This window comes from Monopterus albus, unplaced genomic scaffold, assembly GCF_001952655.1.
Source record: "Monopterus albus unplaced genomic scaffold, M_albus_1.0 scaffold25.1, whole genome shotgun sequence".
Lineage (NCBI taxonomy): Eukaryota > Metazoa > Chordata > Actinopteri > Synbranchiformes > Synbranchidae > Monopterus > Monopterus albus.
In genome coordinates this window covers 2,792,908-2,812,752 of record NW_018127905.1, presented here as the reverse complement: position 1 = coordinate 2,812,752, position 19,845 = coordinate 2,792,908, and the positions used below count along the sequence as shown (strand labels likewise).

Here is a 19,845-nt window from a genome sequence, read left to right as displayed (position 1 = left end):
GGATTCTCCATTTTCCTGGTGAGAAAGGGAATAGTGGAGGGCAGCCGCGATGGCGTCTGAGGTGGCCCTGTTGGGCCGGTAGGATTACTGCAGGGGGTCCAGGGTGTCCGGTATACTGCTCTGAATGTGGGCCAGCACCACTCTCTCAAAACACTTCATAATGATTGGGGTGAGTGCCACTGGCCTGTAGTCGTTCAGGCAGGTGACCGGGCTCTTCTTGGGAAGGGGGACGATGGTTGTGGTCATTATTCTGCTACTGTTTTGGTGTACAAAACCATACAGAGGATCCTACAGAAACACTTTGGAAATGGGAAAGCGACGGTCCACAACTCTGACAAATAACAGACAACAAAGGAATCACTGGCTACATTTCCATGTATATAACACTTGCATGAATATTGTATGTACAGTGAATCCAACCCTCTCTTTACAATAAACTGCATGTTCAGTAGGATTGATGTAACAGATTTAACTGTTTTTGCTTGATGTATTTCTCTGTTTTGGTGTAGTTCTGGTGGATTCTGTGGAGCGTTTTATGGACTTTATCCTTAGATAAATGATCTAACTCGCTCTACAAGGTGAGAGTGTCGGAAAGTGAAACATAAATGGAAGAAAGATAAATTGCAGGTATCATCAGATGATCTCAGGAACAAATGGCATAACTACCAGTCATTTGTTAAATCAGAGAAGGTTAAATATTTTTTAACATCATTAATCAAAACAGCAAAAAACCTTGTGTTCTACTGAGCATGATTCGAGCTGTGTTATATCCCAGCCAGCCTTGCTGTTCTGAGGATCCCAAAAAGGCCTGTGAAACTTTTTTTTGAATTTTTTTCTAAATAAGGTGGCGAACATTAGAACTTCTCTTTCTACTTGCGGACAAGGTGCCAATCTTGATATCTCTCTGAGCTTTTGACCCTTGAGCAATTGAGGAAGATGATAAATTGTGTAAAACTTGTGTCAGCACCTACTGATATTCTCTCACTGCAGTTTATTAAGGATATGTTTGATGTACTTGGACAAATTTTTGGAAGGGATGAATAGAAGTTTGAGTACTGTTGTTGTGCCTTCAATATTCAAACATGCAACAATACAACCTGTTTTGAAAAAACCTAATTTGGATGTGAATGTTCTTACAAATTTTAGACCCATTTCAATCTAGTCTTATATCCATAGCCATATCCTCCATATCCTAACACCCTCAAGGGTTTCATGGCACTAAAATCACTCTGCTTTAATATTAAATAAAGCTGAATAATATCAGCATAGCGATGAAATGAGAACCCATGTTTCACTGTAATATGACCAAATGGGCAAATAAAATACAGATCTTGCTTTTTGATTCAAGTTCATGCATCAAATCTGGATTTTCATGGACCATATATTAAATCGCATGCCAGAAACCTTGGTGTCATAATGGACGGGGAATTTAAATGAGACAATCAAATAAATTCAGTTGATCAGACAAGTTTTTTTTGTCCTTTTGTCAGTGGTTTGGGAACTTCTTGTTGTCACTGTAGAATTATGCTTTAGTACAGATTTAACTGACTCAATTTGTAAATTATCCTTCACATTCATGTTCAAGATAAACAGTTTGTCAAGACAGATGATCATCTCATTAGCACTGGGTTTATATGTATTTCAAACCATATCTCAGTTCTGCCACTGTATTAAAATTATTTCATCCATATTTGACTTTTGGTCCAGAGTAGTCATTGGAGGACAGTAGCAGAATAATGATAACTTTATCATCATTACAACTATTAGATTATCAGATTGGCCCCTTTAATACACTGATTATACTTACTCTTATGAATGTAATTTGATCAATATGACATGCGAAGATGCTGGACTTTAAACATTAAAAAGGTCTCTGACACCAAAACTGTCAAGGACCCAGAGATTGTTTTATGTGCTGCTGTTTTCAAGGTCAAGATTATATTGTCAATCTCAGTATCAAACAGTATCTTTGGACTTGCGTGTCTCCTCAGAATGTGGCGCTCTGACTGACCGGAAATCGGTTCTTGGCTCTGAACACAGCCACTCGTTTTACTTCTTCATCTGTGATGTTGGTGGGGATAACCAGGATTGAGGGATAGGTGTCACACAGTTCATATGTGCTGTTGATCTTACTGATGGTCCAGCTCTCATTAGGGAGACCCTGGTAAAACACATCCAAACACAAGGAAGAAACCATTAGAAGATTGTGGAAATTTTCTTTGACAAGTATGCTATATTGTCACTTTTGAGTTTTTAGCTACTTTGTTTAACAGTTACATAGATAACGGTGCTATAATCATACATGTACGTTGGAAATTTTTCTTTTTTACTTACACTGAAAATTCTCAAACCTTTATTTAACTGTTTGGTTATGTGTTTATCTATTGTCATGATAAATTCATAACAACATACATTCCACAGCACTAATTCCATTACACCAACTCAGTCATGGCATTTTCACTGCTCTTGTAACTCATGTTACATGCAAATGCCAAATTTGCTGTGAGTCGAGTCTGCAGGGACTGTCTAAAAGTGCAACACTGAAGCGACAGGCCTACTACAAAAATATTCAATAACTTTAGTCTTACCCAGTGTAGTGTTACCAAAATGATATCACACATCAATGTCTGTCTGCTGGTTATACTTCAACATTTAGTTTGGAAAAATGATCCCTTTGCACAATTTTGGTGAATTTTGGGGGGAAAAATAGGCTATTCAAAAACTTCACTGTTAGACAGTAGTGATCGAACAGCAGCAGATTCAGTCAGTGTTACAGCTGGTGTGCAGTTACCTGACGCCTGTACTCTGCCGTTGGGTCATACACCTTCCAGCCGTCCACAGGAATCTGCTCCTTGTACAGAAAGGCGAAGAGAGGCTGCCACAGGACATCACATCATGCATGTTAGCATTTAGTTACTACAGAATGCATTATCAAACTGATAAATGATGATATGTTTATGGATCAGGAATTAACATGTAGTTTATCAGCTTTAGTTACATTTACAGAGATGAAACCAAGTGGACGATGGCTTTTAAATATAATACTGTAAGTATCCCTCCTAACCACACACACACTTTATGTCGCCGAACTGCTTTTTTTTCTGAACAAAAGTAAAAAGCAATGGAGGGTATTTACAATAACATGCAGGTAGTGACACTAGTTTCCCATCAATGAATAACTGCCAGCCAAAGCAGAAGCACTGCTACTAGGGATGTAGGCTGGGAAGTGTTTTTAGTGTTTCCAACAACGCTACAAACTAAAGATTTTGGTTTAATTTTATCTCATGTAAAACTGGTTTTGTTATGTTTAATGGCAACTTAAGTGTCAGTTTAGATTTTGTATCTCTGCTGCCTTGAAGGTCCTTGCATTATTTTGTTTTCTGGCATGTTTGATGCCATCTATATGCCTGCCTGCACACCAAAATATGACATAGTGGGTGTGGTGGAAATTCACAGTTGATATAATTATGTTGCTTAATCAAACACAATAATGTGCATCTCTCTCTCTCTCTCTCTGTCTCTCTCTCTCTGGCTGTGACTGGAAAAATAGAGATACATGAGATATATGTAGGCAGCTTATTCAAAGACGTGTGACAACTCAAACAGTTGCAGGGCCTGGTATTTAGAAGACAAGAGTAAGCTCTGCATTGCTGGGAAGCCAGAGACAAAGAAAGGGGCTACAGTACAGTTGGCAGAAAAATCAGACACAGAGAGGATGGTGGGCATTCTGGTGGGAAGTGCCTTTGCTGTGTGTTAATGCTTAAGCATAAATCATGTGTGACAATATTGTGATGAGTTGAGTCTGAATTATCAGTTTTTATGGTCTGTCTGAAATTTGCCATGACAGTAGCCTTATCTTCTGTTCTGTAGATATATGTATAAATGCTCTGTGTTCAGCTGCAACAATCCTCTGGAATGTAACCAACAAGTGTAGTGTTGTTATAAAGTCACCGAGTTAGCTGTGGGCTATAACCTGAGCCCTATTTGTTTACATTATAGCAAACTTTAAATTAAAATTAAAAGGCCCACTCAACAAAGACTGAACATTGTCTTCAAGTAACAACCCTGCGAACATATTGTCTTGTATTTTGGCCTTGCAGCACAACATACACATACATTATATTAAGCCAGTATTAAAGTAGGTATGCATGAAACTGACCAGGTTGTGGGAAAGTGGGAAGGCATGTTTGACCAGAGTCTCTAGCACATCTGGATGACTTTCTTCTGTCTTATAGGCAAACCTAGGACTCCTTATGTCCTGATGCAAGAATGACATCAGGGGGAAAAGTTAAAAATGCATAATGCAAGTTAGCAAATAATATATATAAGTGGGTTTTAATGGAAATTAAAATTCTAAAAATTCTCACCAGTATGCATCAGAAATAACTGACTCATAACTGGCATAACAGTATGTGTACCTACTTTGCAGACTAGCTCAAGTCCTTTTGTGTTCTCCCCTTGGTTGGGGACACTGATGATCTCCAGTCTGCTGATGACTCCTAGGTTCACATCAAGAACAAAAGGAGACTCCTGCATGTACACAGACTGACATTAACACACAAATGCAAAACACACTACCAGCCAGTGCACACCTGAGTAGACAGCTGACATCACACAATCACCCATGAGGTTTTTGGACTGTAAATTAAAGGTATGACCATGCTTAGCCACTGCTGAGTAAATAAGGAATGACATCTACAGTACCCTTTCCACACTGGTGAAGTAGAGCTTGTAGTCTGTGATGGTCAGAGTCCCATTAACCAGACCACTGAATGGACAGATATACATCACATCCTGGACTGCATGTCAGCATGCAAACATACACACGCATAGAAACAAACAGAAAAAGGTTTTGATTGATTGGATTTATTGGGATGTAAATATATATACTTTGTGAGATTTTAAATAAAATATCAAGTTTTAAGAATAAGTGATATTGTGTGCAACAGGATACAAATGATGAATATGAACAGTTTTCTCAGAGACAGATGGCCTGAACATACCTGTAGTCTGTACGGTCTCTCCTGGCAGCAGAGGAACCTGGTTCTGGACCATTCTGACCTGTGAACCATATCTCAGAGCTGGAAGGATCTGTACAGAACACAGAGAATTCAATGGGATCACAACACTCAGCCTGGATCAGCAGCTAGGCCTAACAGACTGTTAATGAACATGTTGGTGACAAGGTTTTACTCACCAAATAAACTAAATAAGTGCCTGTCAAATTTTTTTACTGTAGTGTTTTTGTGAAAGGGTTTTACCTGAGGAATTGATTCATTTAGATGCTAGACAAATGCACATCTTTGCATAAAACTGATTAATGAAATGAAAAATGACAAAAACTACACCATTTCAGATCTGTTAAGAGCATAACCTGGATGTAACTCCTCATGAACACATTAAGACTCAAATACTAGAAACCCAGCTGGATATAATTCACTGTGAACTGAACATCAGAAAACATGGCGTTGCCCTCCACAGCTACTCAAGACTCAAAAGGTGACCAGCACTATGAAATGGAGACGCTAATGTTCAGCTTTGCCTTCAAATTTTAAGTTACCTAATGATAGGAGGATCACCTGGAGACAAACTGCAGACCACCTGCACTTAAGGAAGATAACTTTTAGCTGATCTCTTACTGTACATTGACAGTACTGCACTTAAAATGTTCATATGTAATTTTTTTAGTAGTATACTGTGATGAATGTTGTTGTGTTTGTCCTACTGCACTATGGGTTCACCAAGGAAAATTGCTAACTTTGCTGTAATGGCAATAAAGTAAACTGAGCTTAACAAACATCCAGCTTAAGTCCTGAGGGAAACAGAAGAAAATAGTTTTTGTTTTCTAAATGGCAGTATAGCATGGCAAAAGATATGGAGTAAATACAGGAAGTAGGACAATTAAAACATAGAGTACATGGAGCAGTGAGGCAGTACACACTGTGTCGTTGTAAGAGAACTGCCCCAGTAAATCTAAAAAAAGAAAAAGAACTGTGAGATGTTCACTTGCAAGAGATCTAGTGAAAAGCACAAATCAAGACAATGCCCTGCTTATGGTAAAACATGTTCAAAGTGCACGGTACAAAATCATTATGCAGACTGTGTTTTTCCAAAGACAAAAGGAAAGGACATGAAGTGCACACAGTGGAAGAAACAGATGGTGTCACGCGATGAAAATGCCAGCCTGTAAGGTTAGGGACACCAGCCAGACTGTGAGGACTATAAAAAGTCATAAATGGACGGCACTGTTGTTACTCAATGGGAAAACATAATTCATGAGAGAGAAGCTTAAAATAGTGAAAGTGTGCCACTGAAAATCAAATAACAAACCAGTCAAGAGGATCTATCAGATAAACAGTGAACACACAACATTCGATAAACATCAGGAAACAAATCACACAAATAGAAGAAGTGATAAAGTGACAGGTGATAGAAGATGACATTGTAAGGAAACGTTTTTCTTCAGGTTTCAAAGGACATGGGACATTACCACACACTTCCAAGATCCAGCTGAAGAGTGACTCCAACCCTGTGGCGGTGGAGCACCAGCACCACTTCGAGAGGGCTTGAAAGAACTGTACAGGATGACTCAGTTGGGTGTTGGTGTCACTGAATGAGTGCATGAGCCTACAGACTGGATAAGTTCAATCGTGTGTGTGAATAAGCAGATGGGAGTTTAAGAGCGGGCTATGGCCCCAAAGATCTAAATGACAATATACTGCAAAAAGAGAGCACAACCCAGTTCCAGAAAAAGAAGAGATAACCAGTGTAATACCAGGCACAATGTTTGGCAGCAAACTGGATTCTCAAGGATTCTGGCAGTTGAAGCTCGACATACTGCACATTCAGTACACCGTTTGGGAGATACTGTTTCATCAGGGTCCTCTTTGACAACATCTCAGCACAGGTGATCTTCCGCAGGGCAAAGAAGTCCATAGTAGAACATCTTGAAGGCACTAGGGTGTAATAAATAGATGACTTGGTGGTCTGGGGATCTACACCCCAAAAACATGATAAAAGACTGGAAAACCCTTAAACAGAGTCCGGGAGAACAGAATAAACCTAAATAGGAAAAAATACTAGTTCAGTGTGACAGAAATGACCTTTCTGGGAGACAAGCACACTGAAGATGGGATGGAATCTGATCATTCAGAAGGGCAGGCTGTGCTGAATATGCATCCCCATACAGACAAAAAAGGAGTCCTGTGATCCATGAGACTGATCAACTTCCTCGATAAGTTCATTCCTAATTTCTCTTACAAGACTGCATGCCTGTGAGAGTCGCTACAATGTCTCACATACTTTGACCTCTGAAAAAGAACAAACGTTTCCACTAATGCCTCAAAGGATGACTGGGGAACTTTACTTCTCCAAGTTACATGGTAAATGGTCTTAAACTTGTGTTCACTCAAAGCGCTTTCAGAATAGTTGGCCATTCACACTCACAAATGCTCACATATTCACACACCAGTGTGGGGGTTCAGTGTGTTGCTCAAGGACACTTTAACATGTTGACTAGACAAGCCTGGTATCGAACTGCTAATCCTTCAGTTAGGAGATGACCCGCTCCACCTCCTAAACCACAGCCGTCCCCCAAGTTGAGGGAAGTTGAGGGAAGCAAATCGTAATCTGAGGCATATGCATAAGAAACCATGACAGAGACTGAAAACCACTATGCTCAAACAGAAAAAGAAACCTTGAGCTTAGTTTATATGGTTTGTGTCTGTGGTCTAGTAACTGCAGCATGGAATCAACAAAAAACAAGCATCACATCACCGGTTTCCCTCATTTATTTATTTATTTATTTATTTTTGAGTCATCGATGCTTTTCAAGTAAGGGCATTTAAAGCCTCGGTAAGAGAAGATAACACAATAATTAAAATCTGTAGCTATCTGATTTATACCAAGTCTATTTTTGAAGAAGGTTGGAAATTTACATGAAAGCCACCCATGTTACTCCTTTGTCTTTTAGTCTACCCTCACTTAAGACTCTTGAGTTGTGTGTGAATATGGGACACTTGGCCACTAAATCAAGGATTATGCAATTTGCATCTTTAACTTCATTAGTATTAATGATGTGATAGCATTTTAAGTCACATAAGTATTTGTTCCATTACAGGAACCTACTGAAACATGTAGGGCCAAGTAACACTCATCAAGGGCGACAGCTTTGGAGGTGGGTAGCAGCAATTAGCCAGTAATGGAGACTGTATGAGCAGCTTATGAAATAGCTGCTGCAAGCAGAACACAAGCCTGCAGAAATGTGACTTCCTCACCACTTTGATTGTGGTCCACTCACTGACGTCCCTGTTTTACCCCTAAACTAATGAGTGAATGTCTGTCATGTCTATCATTTCTCTTGAATAACTTTCAAAGTAAATAACTTTCAATTTAACAATGATATCAGCCATTCAAAATGCCAGCAGTAGGTTTTCATGGTCAAGCAATCATATATGAGGGTAAACTGTTATGGGAATATTGATTTTATGGCATTATGGGGAAAGTGACTTGTTCTTTGGTAGACGTCCTAAATTTGTTGGAGACAGGACAGGTTTCCCAAATTAGGAATTTTGATAAGATTCTCTTAATATAAAACCAAAAATGTATCATTTTGAGAATTTTTGACCAATTACTCTGAGATGCTTGATAGATATGGGCCCATTCCAACACTACCAGTGCAGTGAAAGGTTTGGACATACTTTCCCATTCAATACGAAAGTATGTCCAAACTTTTGACTGGTAGTGTATACACTAATCTGAATTTGTTCTTAGAATATTCTGACTTTAATGTCAGAATATTCTAAGAAGAAAGTCAGAGTGTAATTACTTTATTCTCAGATGAGAAATACAACTTAAATCTCATATTTTTTCAAAATTAATTATTTATTTTGTGCGGCACTAAAGTGCTGTCATGAAATTGTGACTATTTAATCAAATAAATTAAATCTACTACAAAATAAAATCTCCAAAAAAAAAAAAAAACAGTGAGTCTGAATTCTTAAGCCACTGTAAATTTTCCCAGAATACAAATCAATAGCTTTTTTCTTAAAGACATACAGTATATTGTTTATTGGCCTTTTTCAACAGCAGTAAAGAAAACAGGGACAGAAGGAGAGGAAGAGCAGAATGAGGCATGCAGACCAGGACAGAATGGATAAATAATACACAGGAGAAAGGCCAGAGAGTGAAAAACTTGCCAAAGCATTGGAGGGATGCTCAGAATCACTTTCTCCATGGTAACAAATCCATTCATCCTGTAAATCCTGCTGCAGGACAGAGGCAGCATGGAGAAAGTGAGAGAAAAAGAGAGAAAGAAGAAGAGACATTATACAATAAATGCACATTATTCAGCATGTAGCACACAGGTACTGGACTATCATCACTCCCTGCTGTGCTGAGTTTGGTGGTGCCCTTGTAGGAAGTGATGAGGTCACATGCCAAATATCCCTCCTTCAGTAGGTGTGGTTGTGTTTATTTATGCTTTAGAATGTAACAACCTTGATTCAATCACATAAAAATGCAGTGGATCCCACACTTTTTCAGCTGGAGATCCTAAAGGCAAATTTGGTTTCTCTCCGCTACACAAACTTACAAAAAATCATCAAGGATAGCTACAACATTGGCATTTGTAAACTATCGGCAATGAACATAACAAACCCTGTAGGGATGCACCGATACCACTTTTTTCAGACTAAAGTACTTACATTTGAGTACTCACCAATACAGAGTGCTTCATGACACAACGTTTCTACTATGAAGAACTGCAATTACTATGAAAGTGCAATGACTTCAGAGTCAATAATTTCATGAGATTTACTTTCTGATAGTGATTAAATAAAATATGCTATGTAACAACAGGAGACTGTACAAATTACCTGAAAACATTCTGTGATAACAAACACAGCATTGCCACCATTCCTATTGAGTAACTTGCAACTGAAATTCTGTAGCCTGCTACACAGGCATACACTGGATGTTAACCTCTGTAGGCATGCGATCCTCTGTGAGACTGTAATGATTTCTCAACCCCCTGACTAGAACGTCACAGTTTGTGACATGCATATTATCAGTCACCAATTGAAATGCTTATTTTAACAAGGCTATACGCTCTTATGTTAAACTGGCTACTGTCTATCTCCCTTTGGAGGTCTTCTGGGCATGTCCCACTGGTAGGAGACCCCAGGGCAGACCTGTAACATGCTGAAGAGATTATATATATCCTCTGGCCTGGGAACGCCTCAGAGTTCCACCAGAGGAGCTGCAACATGTCACCAGGGAGAGGGACATCTGGACTACTTTGCTGAAGCTGCTGCTACCGCGACCCGACCCCAGTTAAGTGGATGATAATAGAATGGAATGGCTGCTGTCTGTGGCTTCATCCTGTTCTCTCTGTTGGACACACACCTGGCTCTGCTGTAGAGGAGCTGCTGGTCTCAGCCTCCAAGTCCACAAATATTTTACCCATTTTTATACATGGAGCTCATTTGATGTGACCATTAACTACATAAAGTTAGCATCTGTTTTCTTCCTGTCCACACCAATTCACTACAATCAGCATAACGAGCACTGTGGTGGTTTTAGCGGACTAAACGGGACTAGGCTTTTTTGGCCGCAGAGAGAGTGAAGAGTTCACATTTCTGCAAGTTTGTTGTGCTCTGTCTCTTCAACAGGTGCTGGATTAATTACTCTCTCCATTACTGTTGGTTTTATTGCACATATTGAGTGTTGACGACTGTAAATTACAACCTTGTGCCTGCGTGTCTGTGGGGAGAGATGGGCGCTCAAACACGCTTGTCCTATTTCTGTGAGGATACTCATTGATATAATGCATTCCCTGACATGCTAGAATTTAGGTGAATCCCATTTCCTATATTTTATTTCTCAGCCCTTGATTCTTGCTCAATAGACTACGATAGAATAGAATAGACTTTATTGTCATTACAGTCATGTGCAATGAAAATAGTATGCTTCCAACCTGGAAGCTGTTCTGCTTGGCAATGATGAAGAATGTTCAGATGCTCTTATTTCTGCTCTGAGGAGCAAGGAGGCTGCCTGGAGGAGCTATAGCCAAGGATACACAAGTTCCCCTTCATGGAAGTCTGTTATGGAATTGTCAGGTTTGGTCTGCGCCACCTGCCTCTCCTTGTTTTTCTCTCTCCCTCTCTCCATTCTGCAGGCTCTGTGTCCCAGGCGTGGCACACAGCTGTGCTGAGTTACATAGCTGAGGCAAGTTGCCTCATCACCATCCTCCTATTTAAGACTCTGGCAGATGCTCCTCCAGTGCCAGTACGTTAAGGATTACTTCCATCTCCATATCGACTCACCTGTAACTACTACTGCACTCTGATCCTGCAACTCATCGCGTCTCTTCTAGCCTCCTAGCCATGACATCTCTGCTCGTCTCCTTCCGAGCCCCCCTAGCATCACTTTCCTCATCTCTCCTGGCTGATGTCTCCCCCCTCTGCTCTCACTGACCCCTTGAGAATTCTCTTCCCTGACAAACCAACTCATCTCCAGTCCCGGCCCTTCACTGGACCTCTTCTCAGAGACTATCACTATTCTACTGCTGTTTGCTACTGATAAAATCTCTTATCAGAACTGTGCGTCTGCCTCCTGAGTCCCACCTGCTTGGCCACCTCACTCCCGCGAGTGAGCGATCATGACAGGAATGACATGCTCCTTTATTGGACAACAGTTTGTGATTGGAAGCTTCACATCAAGGATTGGAAGAAAGGACGTGTCAGTTAAAATGCGTTTCCTCGTTCCTCTCTCCTTATAGTTGGTCCTTGCATCTTACATGGGCAAGACTAAGATGCAAGGAAAAGGCGCAAGTGAGGGAAACATTAATGCAATTGGGATTCAACTTTTGTGTTGGGACATCATGAAGCATCACAAACGCAGCATTGGTTGTCGTTTAATTTTGGAAGCTAACGATTGGTATACCTCATACCTTACCCCCGCATAACTGCCTGGGCTGACGCAGACCATCCTGCTTTGTTTTTCCACTGTGTGCAATCTCTTGTCTAGAGGAGGGAGCGGATGTGCCCCTCTCACACATAAGCCCCTTTTCCATCACCTGGTTACATTTATTTTACATAAAAATAGCATGTGCACCTTCAACCAAGACACTGTAACAAGCTTACAAAAGGAATTGTTTATGGTTAGAGGGCAGCGACACTCTGGCTCATACTGGGTGTGTGCCTTAAAGATATTCCAGAACCCAGAATGTAAAGACATGAATGATGTTCAGAATCACAGAATATTGTATCTAAAAATGATTGAGAAATTATGTTGAACATATCACCAATGGTATGGACAAAAGCAATGTCAAAAGGCCTGGAAAACAGACCAAAAGATTTCAACTGGCTTGTTTTACACAGAAAGCTCCCTGTCAGATCCTTATTGTACAATCACAAGTTGTCTTTGAATAAGTTTTTTCCTGAGAGACTCCAGTTTTGCTGAGGAAACCATCTGTCATGTCCTGTGGGAATGCAATTTTGCAGTAACTGTGTGGAACTTTTGGTTTGAGTGTTTAAAAATTGTGAACTATGAAACCGTGGTTTACTTTGAAATGAAAAATGTAAAAAAAAGGCATCTCCTACCACTGTTAATACTAATCTCCTTGACCAAGACCAAATTGTGGAACGCTAGACAATCCTTATGGAATGAGTCCATGAAATGGACTGAACGTGGAGTTGTGAAATGGAACCTACCACTGTTAATACTAATCTCCTTGACCAAGACCAAATTGTGGAACGCCAGACAATCCTTACGGAATGAGTCCATGAAAGGGACTGAACGTGGAGTTGTGAAATGGATCTAAACGAAGATTAAGAAAAGATTGAGCTTCGTCATAGAGAAGTGGGGTTTGGACTCCATAAAGGACAAATGGAAGATCATATTCCCCTCTCTCCCAGCCATCACCTCACTCTATTCTGTGAACCTTAAGATTGGTAGAAACACTTTCAGATGTCTTAAAGGGGACAAAACTCGATTGTTTCTGAAAATGTGGTGCCTAGGGACCAAACCCAAGCGAAAAGACTGAATTGGAAGGGGAGAACACTGTTTTAAGGATATTCAATACTTTGCTCTGTCACGATGCAATGTACTCTTCATGATTGCATGATCTGTTATGTTGAAATGTAACATTAACCTTTTTTGAACAAATAAATATATTTTTCCAAAAAAAAAAAATCTTTTGTATCCAAACACAACTCTTACACCTGGGATACAGCCTCTTGGACACCTGGAGGTTAAACACACCACGTACACAGGACACACACACATACACACAAAGTTCACATGAAATGAAAGCCACTCTGATATCAAACTGAATGTCACTTATACTTTTTTGTGACATTACATCTCTCATTTAAACCAATAAAATAAAAAAGAACAAAGTAAACATTCTGTATGTGGTGACAGCACACAAGAGCTGATGCAATAAAAAAATGCACTGCCACATCAAAAGCAATGCCGATTGAAATATCCAAGCAAGTGCAGCAAACTAAACCTTGTCTAATTAAAAAGAGAGAGAGATGCAAAACAGCTAAGCAAACAGAGTGCAGAGCGTTTTCCAGTATGCATACTTCTCTGTACTTGTGTTCTTGCGGACTTGCTCCCAGTTGAAAGACTGCATCCAGCCAAGTACAGATCAAGAAACCAGAAGTGTTCTTGCGCTACCCATTTTATCAAGGACTTGTGCGGACTGCTTGGGACAGCCAAGTATCCCAGAATGCACTGTGTGCCAGCTATCAGAGTTTGCGCCAGGCTCAAAGCTGTTAGAACGGTCATTATGCCAGTTTATGAAGTTTTTATATTTTTTCAAGCGAGAAAGTAACTGCTTAGAATATGTGGTCAGTTTATCAAGTAATGCTAATATGGAAATTTGCTCCGACGTTTGCAGAGATGCCAGGATTTGCTAACTGACCATAATTTTAGTAGTCTATTGGCAAGGACGCTGGTGTTCCAGTTGCATATTGAGAATATTGCATCCTCCCATTCTTGGGAGTTTATAGTTAAAGATCGAACTCCCAAGTACAGGAGTCCAAACTTGGCGTAGAAGGTATTGAAAATCGCCCCATACTGTAAGTATCTGAATAGTTAACAATCCTTTGCTCAGGCACACGATCAAGATCAAAGATGTTTATTGTCAATTAACTATATCAAAATACCGTTTCTCTTTCACCTAGTATTGAATGCCATACCATTTAGGAAACTAAAATAGAATAAAAGTAGAGTAAAAATAGACTAAAAAGAATAAGAAAACTAAGTCAGAGTGATTAGGATAAAACTAAATGATACAACCTAATAGGCTATGACTCAAACCCTGTACAATCAGTGACAATAGTGCAAATAATAAGTGAGAGTGAGAGTAAAACACACACACACTCTGCGCAGTACACGTATTCAGTTCAGCAGTCTCTCTTTCATCAACACCTCCCATTTCAACTTTCCACACAGTGACCAGTGTTGCGCCCAGGAGGTGTGCTCCAGCCAGTCCCTGAGAATCACTGATCTGACATTTAAATCCATGCACAATAATTAGCCCACAAAATAACACATGAAGGTTGCTCATGCGCAAACACCCTGCAGATGTCCCGATTATGTTTCAGGCATTACTGACAACAGGTGAAGTTAGCATGGCTGCTGGTGTGGGTTAAATACAGCTTATAGTTTTGCATTAACACTCAATCACAGAAATCCCTGTATGAAACACTTTGTAACTCATCCATAAATTAAAATATATTTTCACCTTACTGTCCCATGAAGCATCAAACAGCTACAATATCGCACAGCCCTGCAGTGGATCAAAGTCTACATCATGACAGCAGCACACGGACTGACTTTAGCTGCTCTCAGAAATACCTGTAAGATTCTGATTGGGACGTGCAGGCTCTGTATTATTTATCATGGCTCATACGCTCACTGGCCACTTTACTAGGTACACCTGTACAATTGCATGCACTTCAATGCAACACTTCTTCCTTAACATTTGTGTTTATGAAGCTAAAAATGTTTCAGTTTTTGTATAAATTCAAAGTTATGTTTATCATTGAGGTCATAGTTAAAGGTGATGTTGTACTGGACTACATTATATTCAGAGGTGTTCCTAATATTCTAACCCTTTATGTATGTAGCTGGGGAATCCATTATCAGTTCTTTGGTTTTGTCTGTTTAAGATGACATCATTGTCCTCTCCATAGGCTGCAATTTTGTGGACCAAATCCTTGTATGGTGATTCGTCTTGCCCTCTAATAAGGCCAATAACGGTCATGTCATTTGAATATTTGATCATAATATTGTTATCTTGAGAGGAAAGTCATATGTGAACAAAAAAAGAGTTTGGGAGTGAGGCAGCAGCCCTGGGGGGTTCCGGTGCTGCATGTAAGCTCAGCAGAGACCTTGTTTCCCATCCTCACAACCCGTGGTCTAGCCATAAGAAAATCCAGAATCCAGTTACAAGCGGATGTTGGTACTCCAAGGTCTGCCAAATCAGCTTCACTGGCCTGATTGTATTAAAGGCACAACTGTAATACAGGCAGTGTAGCTATAATTTGGGCAAACTAATCCTTTAACCACCATGCTGCGATTTCCTGTTTATATTCTACAGTAACTGACATTTGTATCTTTTAATCTAAGAGTAATGGTAGAATTTGGTCACCTTGTAATTTTAATGATTTGCAAATGATTACAATGATTTTGGTAGCTTCTAGCAACTACATATGCCATGAGATTTTAATGCTGCCTGTCTAAGGATATTGGGAACTGTAGCTATTATGTTTTACTCCAGTCTCTCCTCTTATTTACAAAGCTACATTTAAAAACCGCAGGCACCAGGATTAGTTTAAATACTTGACGTGAGTCCAGCTGGTTGCAACACAGAATTTGGTTTCAGGTGAAATTCATGTCATTTTGTTGCATACAGGGCAAGCACACTGAACATGTGATGAAATATTATAGCAGAGCTATGAGTTTTCTGGTTGAAAATGGTTCATCATTTTGCTTGTGCATGCAAATATGCAACATCGTCCAAAGTGACACAGTTTTTGTCCATGTCACTGTTTGTCCTGTATCAGTATAACCTCACAGGGAAACCATAACTTTCACAAACAATACAGTTACATGACATGAGAGGCTTTTCTAGTTTTTCATCCTCATTTGCAGCTCCACACCGAGGGGCTAACCTCACTAACTTGGTTTAGTCAACAGAGAACATTACCACTGTCAAAGCTGTCCAGGTGGGCTCTCACAATAAAGAATTGCTGTTTCACAGCATACTCAGCAAATTTAACAATATTATTTTGTATGAAAACAAATAACATTGCATACCAAACTGAAATTTGGGATAAATACACATACTGTTACACCTCTCAAACCAATCTTCTGGTTCCAGGTTAGAGTTTGATTTTTAATGAACCAACCGGGACAGCGATTAAGAACAACTGTGACTGAAGAAAGCAGGCTGCTGACAGGCAGAAGCAGAAGAGAACCTGTTTAGTAGGTAAATAAGAGCCTATCTAATCTGACAACTGCTGTGATACAGTTCAATAACATACACTTAAAGCACAAAGCTCTGCCCACACACTTAAGTGCATACATGTGCATACCACAGTATACACATGTATATATTTGCCTTACCGTGACATTGCGTCTTCTCCCAGCCTATCAGTTACAAAACACAAACTGATGAGAAATACTGCCAACAGTCCGAGTATGTTTGCATCTGTGTGTGTTAATTACCTTGTTGTCTCTGTTCACGATGTCAGGTGGAACTGGTCCTGAGATCTGACTGGAGATGGTGGCTGCTATCAGTTGTTTACACCACTCTACATGAGAACCTGATGGACTGAACAGAAAGGTGAGAAAAAAGGTTATTCACTTTTTTTTCAGTTATCTCAATTTTGTCATTTGTATTGCTGTTATGCCACCATCTATGTCCTATTTATACCATGGGCAGTGAAAATTAGTGATTCTGATTGGCTGGTGGGTTCCATGTAAATACCCTGATTACCAGCTGACCTCATCTTTGTTCTCTGGCATGCTGAAGAAGCAAACAGCAATACAATATGGTCTCTTATGGCTTTACCAAGATATTCTTCTATATTTAATAACAAATAACATTATATGGAAGTTTCTCGTTACAACAGCCACCAGCCTACTGTATCTTAACTTGCTATAAGGAATCTTATAATGGAATATGTTGAACTGTTGCCATAAAAATAAAAGTGTCAGACTATACAGAAATAATGTAATAATGAGATAATACATTTTTAAATTTTTTTAATGTTTTTGAAATATTCATTGTTTTTATTTTAACTTTTAATTTTTTTATTAATTTGATAATATTAGTTATTAACTCTTTAATTTGAAAATATTAGTTATTAACTCTTACTGACTCAGCAGATCATTTTGTTATTGTGTCAGGAATATGCTGCCATATTAGTATGTTTGTTTACACCTAGTGAATGCAACAACCAGATTCACCACTAGTTTAATCCATCTTTTCAATAAGACAGAGCCCCGTCCCAATATGGCGGCCAGGTTGATTCTGCGCTGTGCTCAAACCGTATTTGGACTATGTGATGATCTTACGTTAGCTATTAATGTCTACTGATAGACAATATTGTTTTGTCTAACATGTTAATAAACTGTTTTATGGTTCTTATAGCCTATGGAGATTTAAATAGCCAAACAGAAGCTTGTAGCCGTATATGTCATACGGTCACTACAAACTCCAGAAAAAAATCCTACGCTGTAGAATTTCATTAGCTTATATGTTAAAAACTTGCAACAGTTATAAAACTATTTGTGAAATAGGCGCTGATTCATGTAGCTATTGTATCTATGCCGAATTAACCATACGATCCTCTTAATTCAAGAAATCTTGTGTAATATTTAATGGGAAATTAAATACTGCAGAAAAGCAGTATTATTTTGACGACTACGTTTGACAGAAGTCATTATTGTTGCAATATGGAGCCTAGCATTACTCACCAATCCAGGATATCACCGGTGGCTGCTCCGGAACTCTGCGAGCCCCAGGACTTTTTATTCGGCCCTACTCCGTCCGCAGCCCCGGCAGCTCCGGCCTGTTTCTCCATCGGCCAGAGAACTGTTTTCTTTCTGGGTCACAGGGGGTGGGGTGGGTGATTTTCTGTGATACGAGGATGCGGATGAAATTAAACCTTGGCTTAATTCCGTGTCCGTGCCTGTTTTCTCGATGAGACCTCAGCTTCTTCTGTAAAACCTGCCTTTCTAGCGACCGAATAATGTCCTTCATTTGAAAACGTGTGCTTCCTCCTTTCTGTTTCTGACTTGCATCTCTTCCTCCCTGCGTAGCTCCACCTAGCTCGATTTACAACACGCCAGATGCGAGGATGAGAGACGAGTGGAAGGAGGACGCGCACTGTGAAACACTGGTCAGCGGGCCATTTATGTTATTGCTTGGAAGCAGTGGTGCGACATCTGGAATCAATGCAAACAACAGAATAGGAACTTCTGAACTTAACATGTCATAAAAACAGCGATTCCTTCCAGCACGACACTTCTACTGTTCTCTCTATGTTGAATCATTTTAAGTTTTGCTTAGTCAAATTCACCTCGATCCAGGACCGTTTTTCATTTGTGATTCAGATTAGACTGATTATTTGATGTCTGTTGTTAGAACGGGTTCTTAAACCTTAACCTGCAAAAGTGCACGGTTACCGACACTATCACAATTCACTTACAGTATACTTAGCCTATGGAAGGTAACATTTAAAACATCAACAACGAACCACTGCAGGTCGCATATGCGATTTGGCGCAGTTTCTAAGCCGGATGCCCTTCCTGACGCAACCTTAAGGGACAATTTAGAATCACCACTTAACCTATGTCTCTAGACTGCGGGAGGAAGCCGGAGTACCGAGAACATGCACGGGGAGAACACGCAATTGACTCCACACAGAAAGGCCCTGGCCGGGATTTGAACCTAAAACCTCTTGCTGTGAGGCTAACCACTGAACAACAGTACCGCCCAATATGTCATCTTAACGCCAAAGCCTATTATTAAATGACTGATTGCCGAGCTCACTTTGTTGAGAACTGTTGAGTCAAATTAATTTACTTTTCGAGCTCTGTTAAAAGGTATTTTATTTTCATAGCAAGCTTATGATTAACATCCAATACTGTCTTGCATATCTGTCAGGAAGAATCCCACCAATGCTTATCTGGTCTTATACTTGTATATCATTTGTACCATGTAGATACACTCCAATTCGGCACAACCCTGATTTCCAACTGCATAATAACCCTATCTATTTCCCAGCATGGCAACACAGAGGAATCACTCACTTACATCACCTATTTGAAAATAACCAGTTCATATCATTTAATACATTGATCCAGAAGTACGGAGGTCAGAGAGAACAGTTCCTCCAGTACAATCAGCTAAAATCCATAATTAAGTCAAAGATTAGTGTAATCAATAACCCACTACAACTTTCCAAATTAATTGAAGAGATTATGAAAATTACAGATTCCAAGAAAATAATATCCAAGATATATAAACTCATATCAAATATAGACTCAACAATAACAATATCAAAACTCAAATGGGAAAACGATATAACTCTCTCCCTCAACTCCAACTTCTGGACAGAAATTTGCAATAACATCTTTTCAATGACCAGCAATGTAAACTTCTAACTTATACAATACAAGACCATTTATAGGACCCATATTACAGAAAGTAAAATGTTCATAATGGGTTTTACCGACACAGACATCTCTTCACAATGCACTCTGGATTGCATTGACAATTATTTTCATGCTACTTGGACCTGCCAACCAGTTCATTCCCTC

At 39.6% G+C, this 19,845-nt stretch overlaps 1 protein-coding gene across 7 annotated transcripts in view; it reads right to left on the bottom strand.

Moving 5' to 3' along the window:
* mtmr1a (myotubularin related protein 1a) overlaps positions 1 to 18,469 on the bottom strand; it is a 24,607-nt gene extending 6,138 nt beyond the window's left edge. The window contains exons 1-10 of one of the 7 annotated variants that reach the window (XM_020594932.1): positions 17,998 to 18,466; positions 16,744 to 16,849; positions 16,642 to 16,665; positions 9,198 to 9,266; positions 5,004 to 5,091; positions 4,705 to 4,799; positions 4,423 to 4,530; positions 4,160 to 4,258; positions 2,792 to 2,875; positions 2,012 to 2,161 (exon numbers count right to left, since the gene is read on the bottom strand). In XM_020594932.1, coding sequence (XP_020450588.1) covers positions 2,012 to 2,161; positions 2,792 to 2,875; positions 4,160 to 4,258; positions 4,423 to 4,530; positions 4,705 to 4,799; positions 5,004 to 5,091; positions 9,198 to 9,266; positions 16,642 to 16,665; positions 16,744 to 16,849; positions 17,998 to 18,104 — 930 coding nt within the window. In that variant the 5' untranslated portion in view covers positions 18,105 to 18,466. Of the gene's footprint in view, positions 1 to 2,011; positions 2,162 to 2,791; positions 2,876 to 4,159; positions 4,259 to 4,422; positions 4,531 to 4,704; positions 4,800 to 5,003; positions 5,092 to 9,197; positions 9,267 to 16,641; positions 16,666 to 16,743; positions 16,850 to 17,997 lie in introns of all 7 variants that reach the window. The other 6 variants (XM_020594933.1, XM_020594936.1, XM_020594937.1 and 3 more) reach the window with 6 other exon arrangements.
* Between the last annotated feature and the right edge of the window lie 1,376 nt (positions 18,470 to 19,845).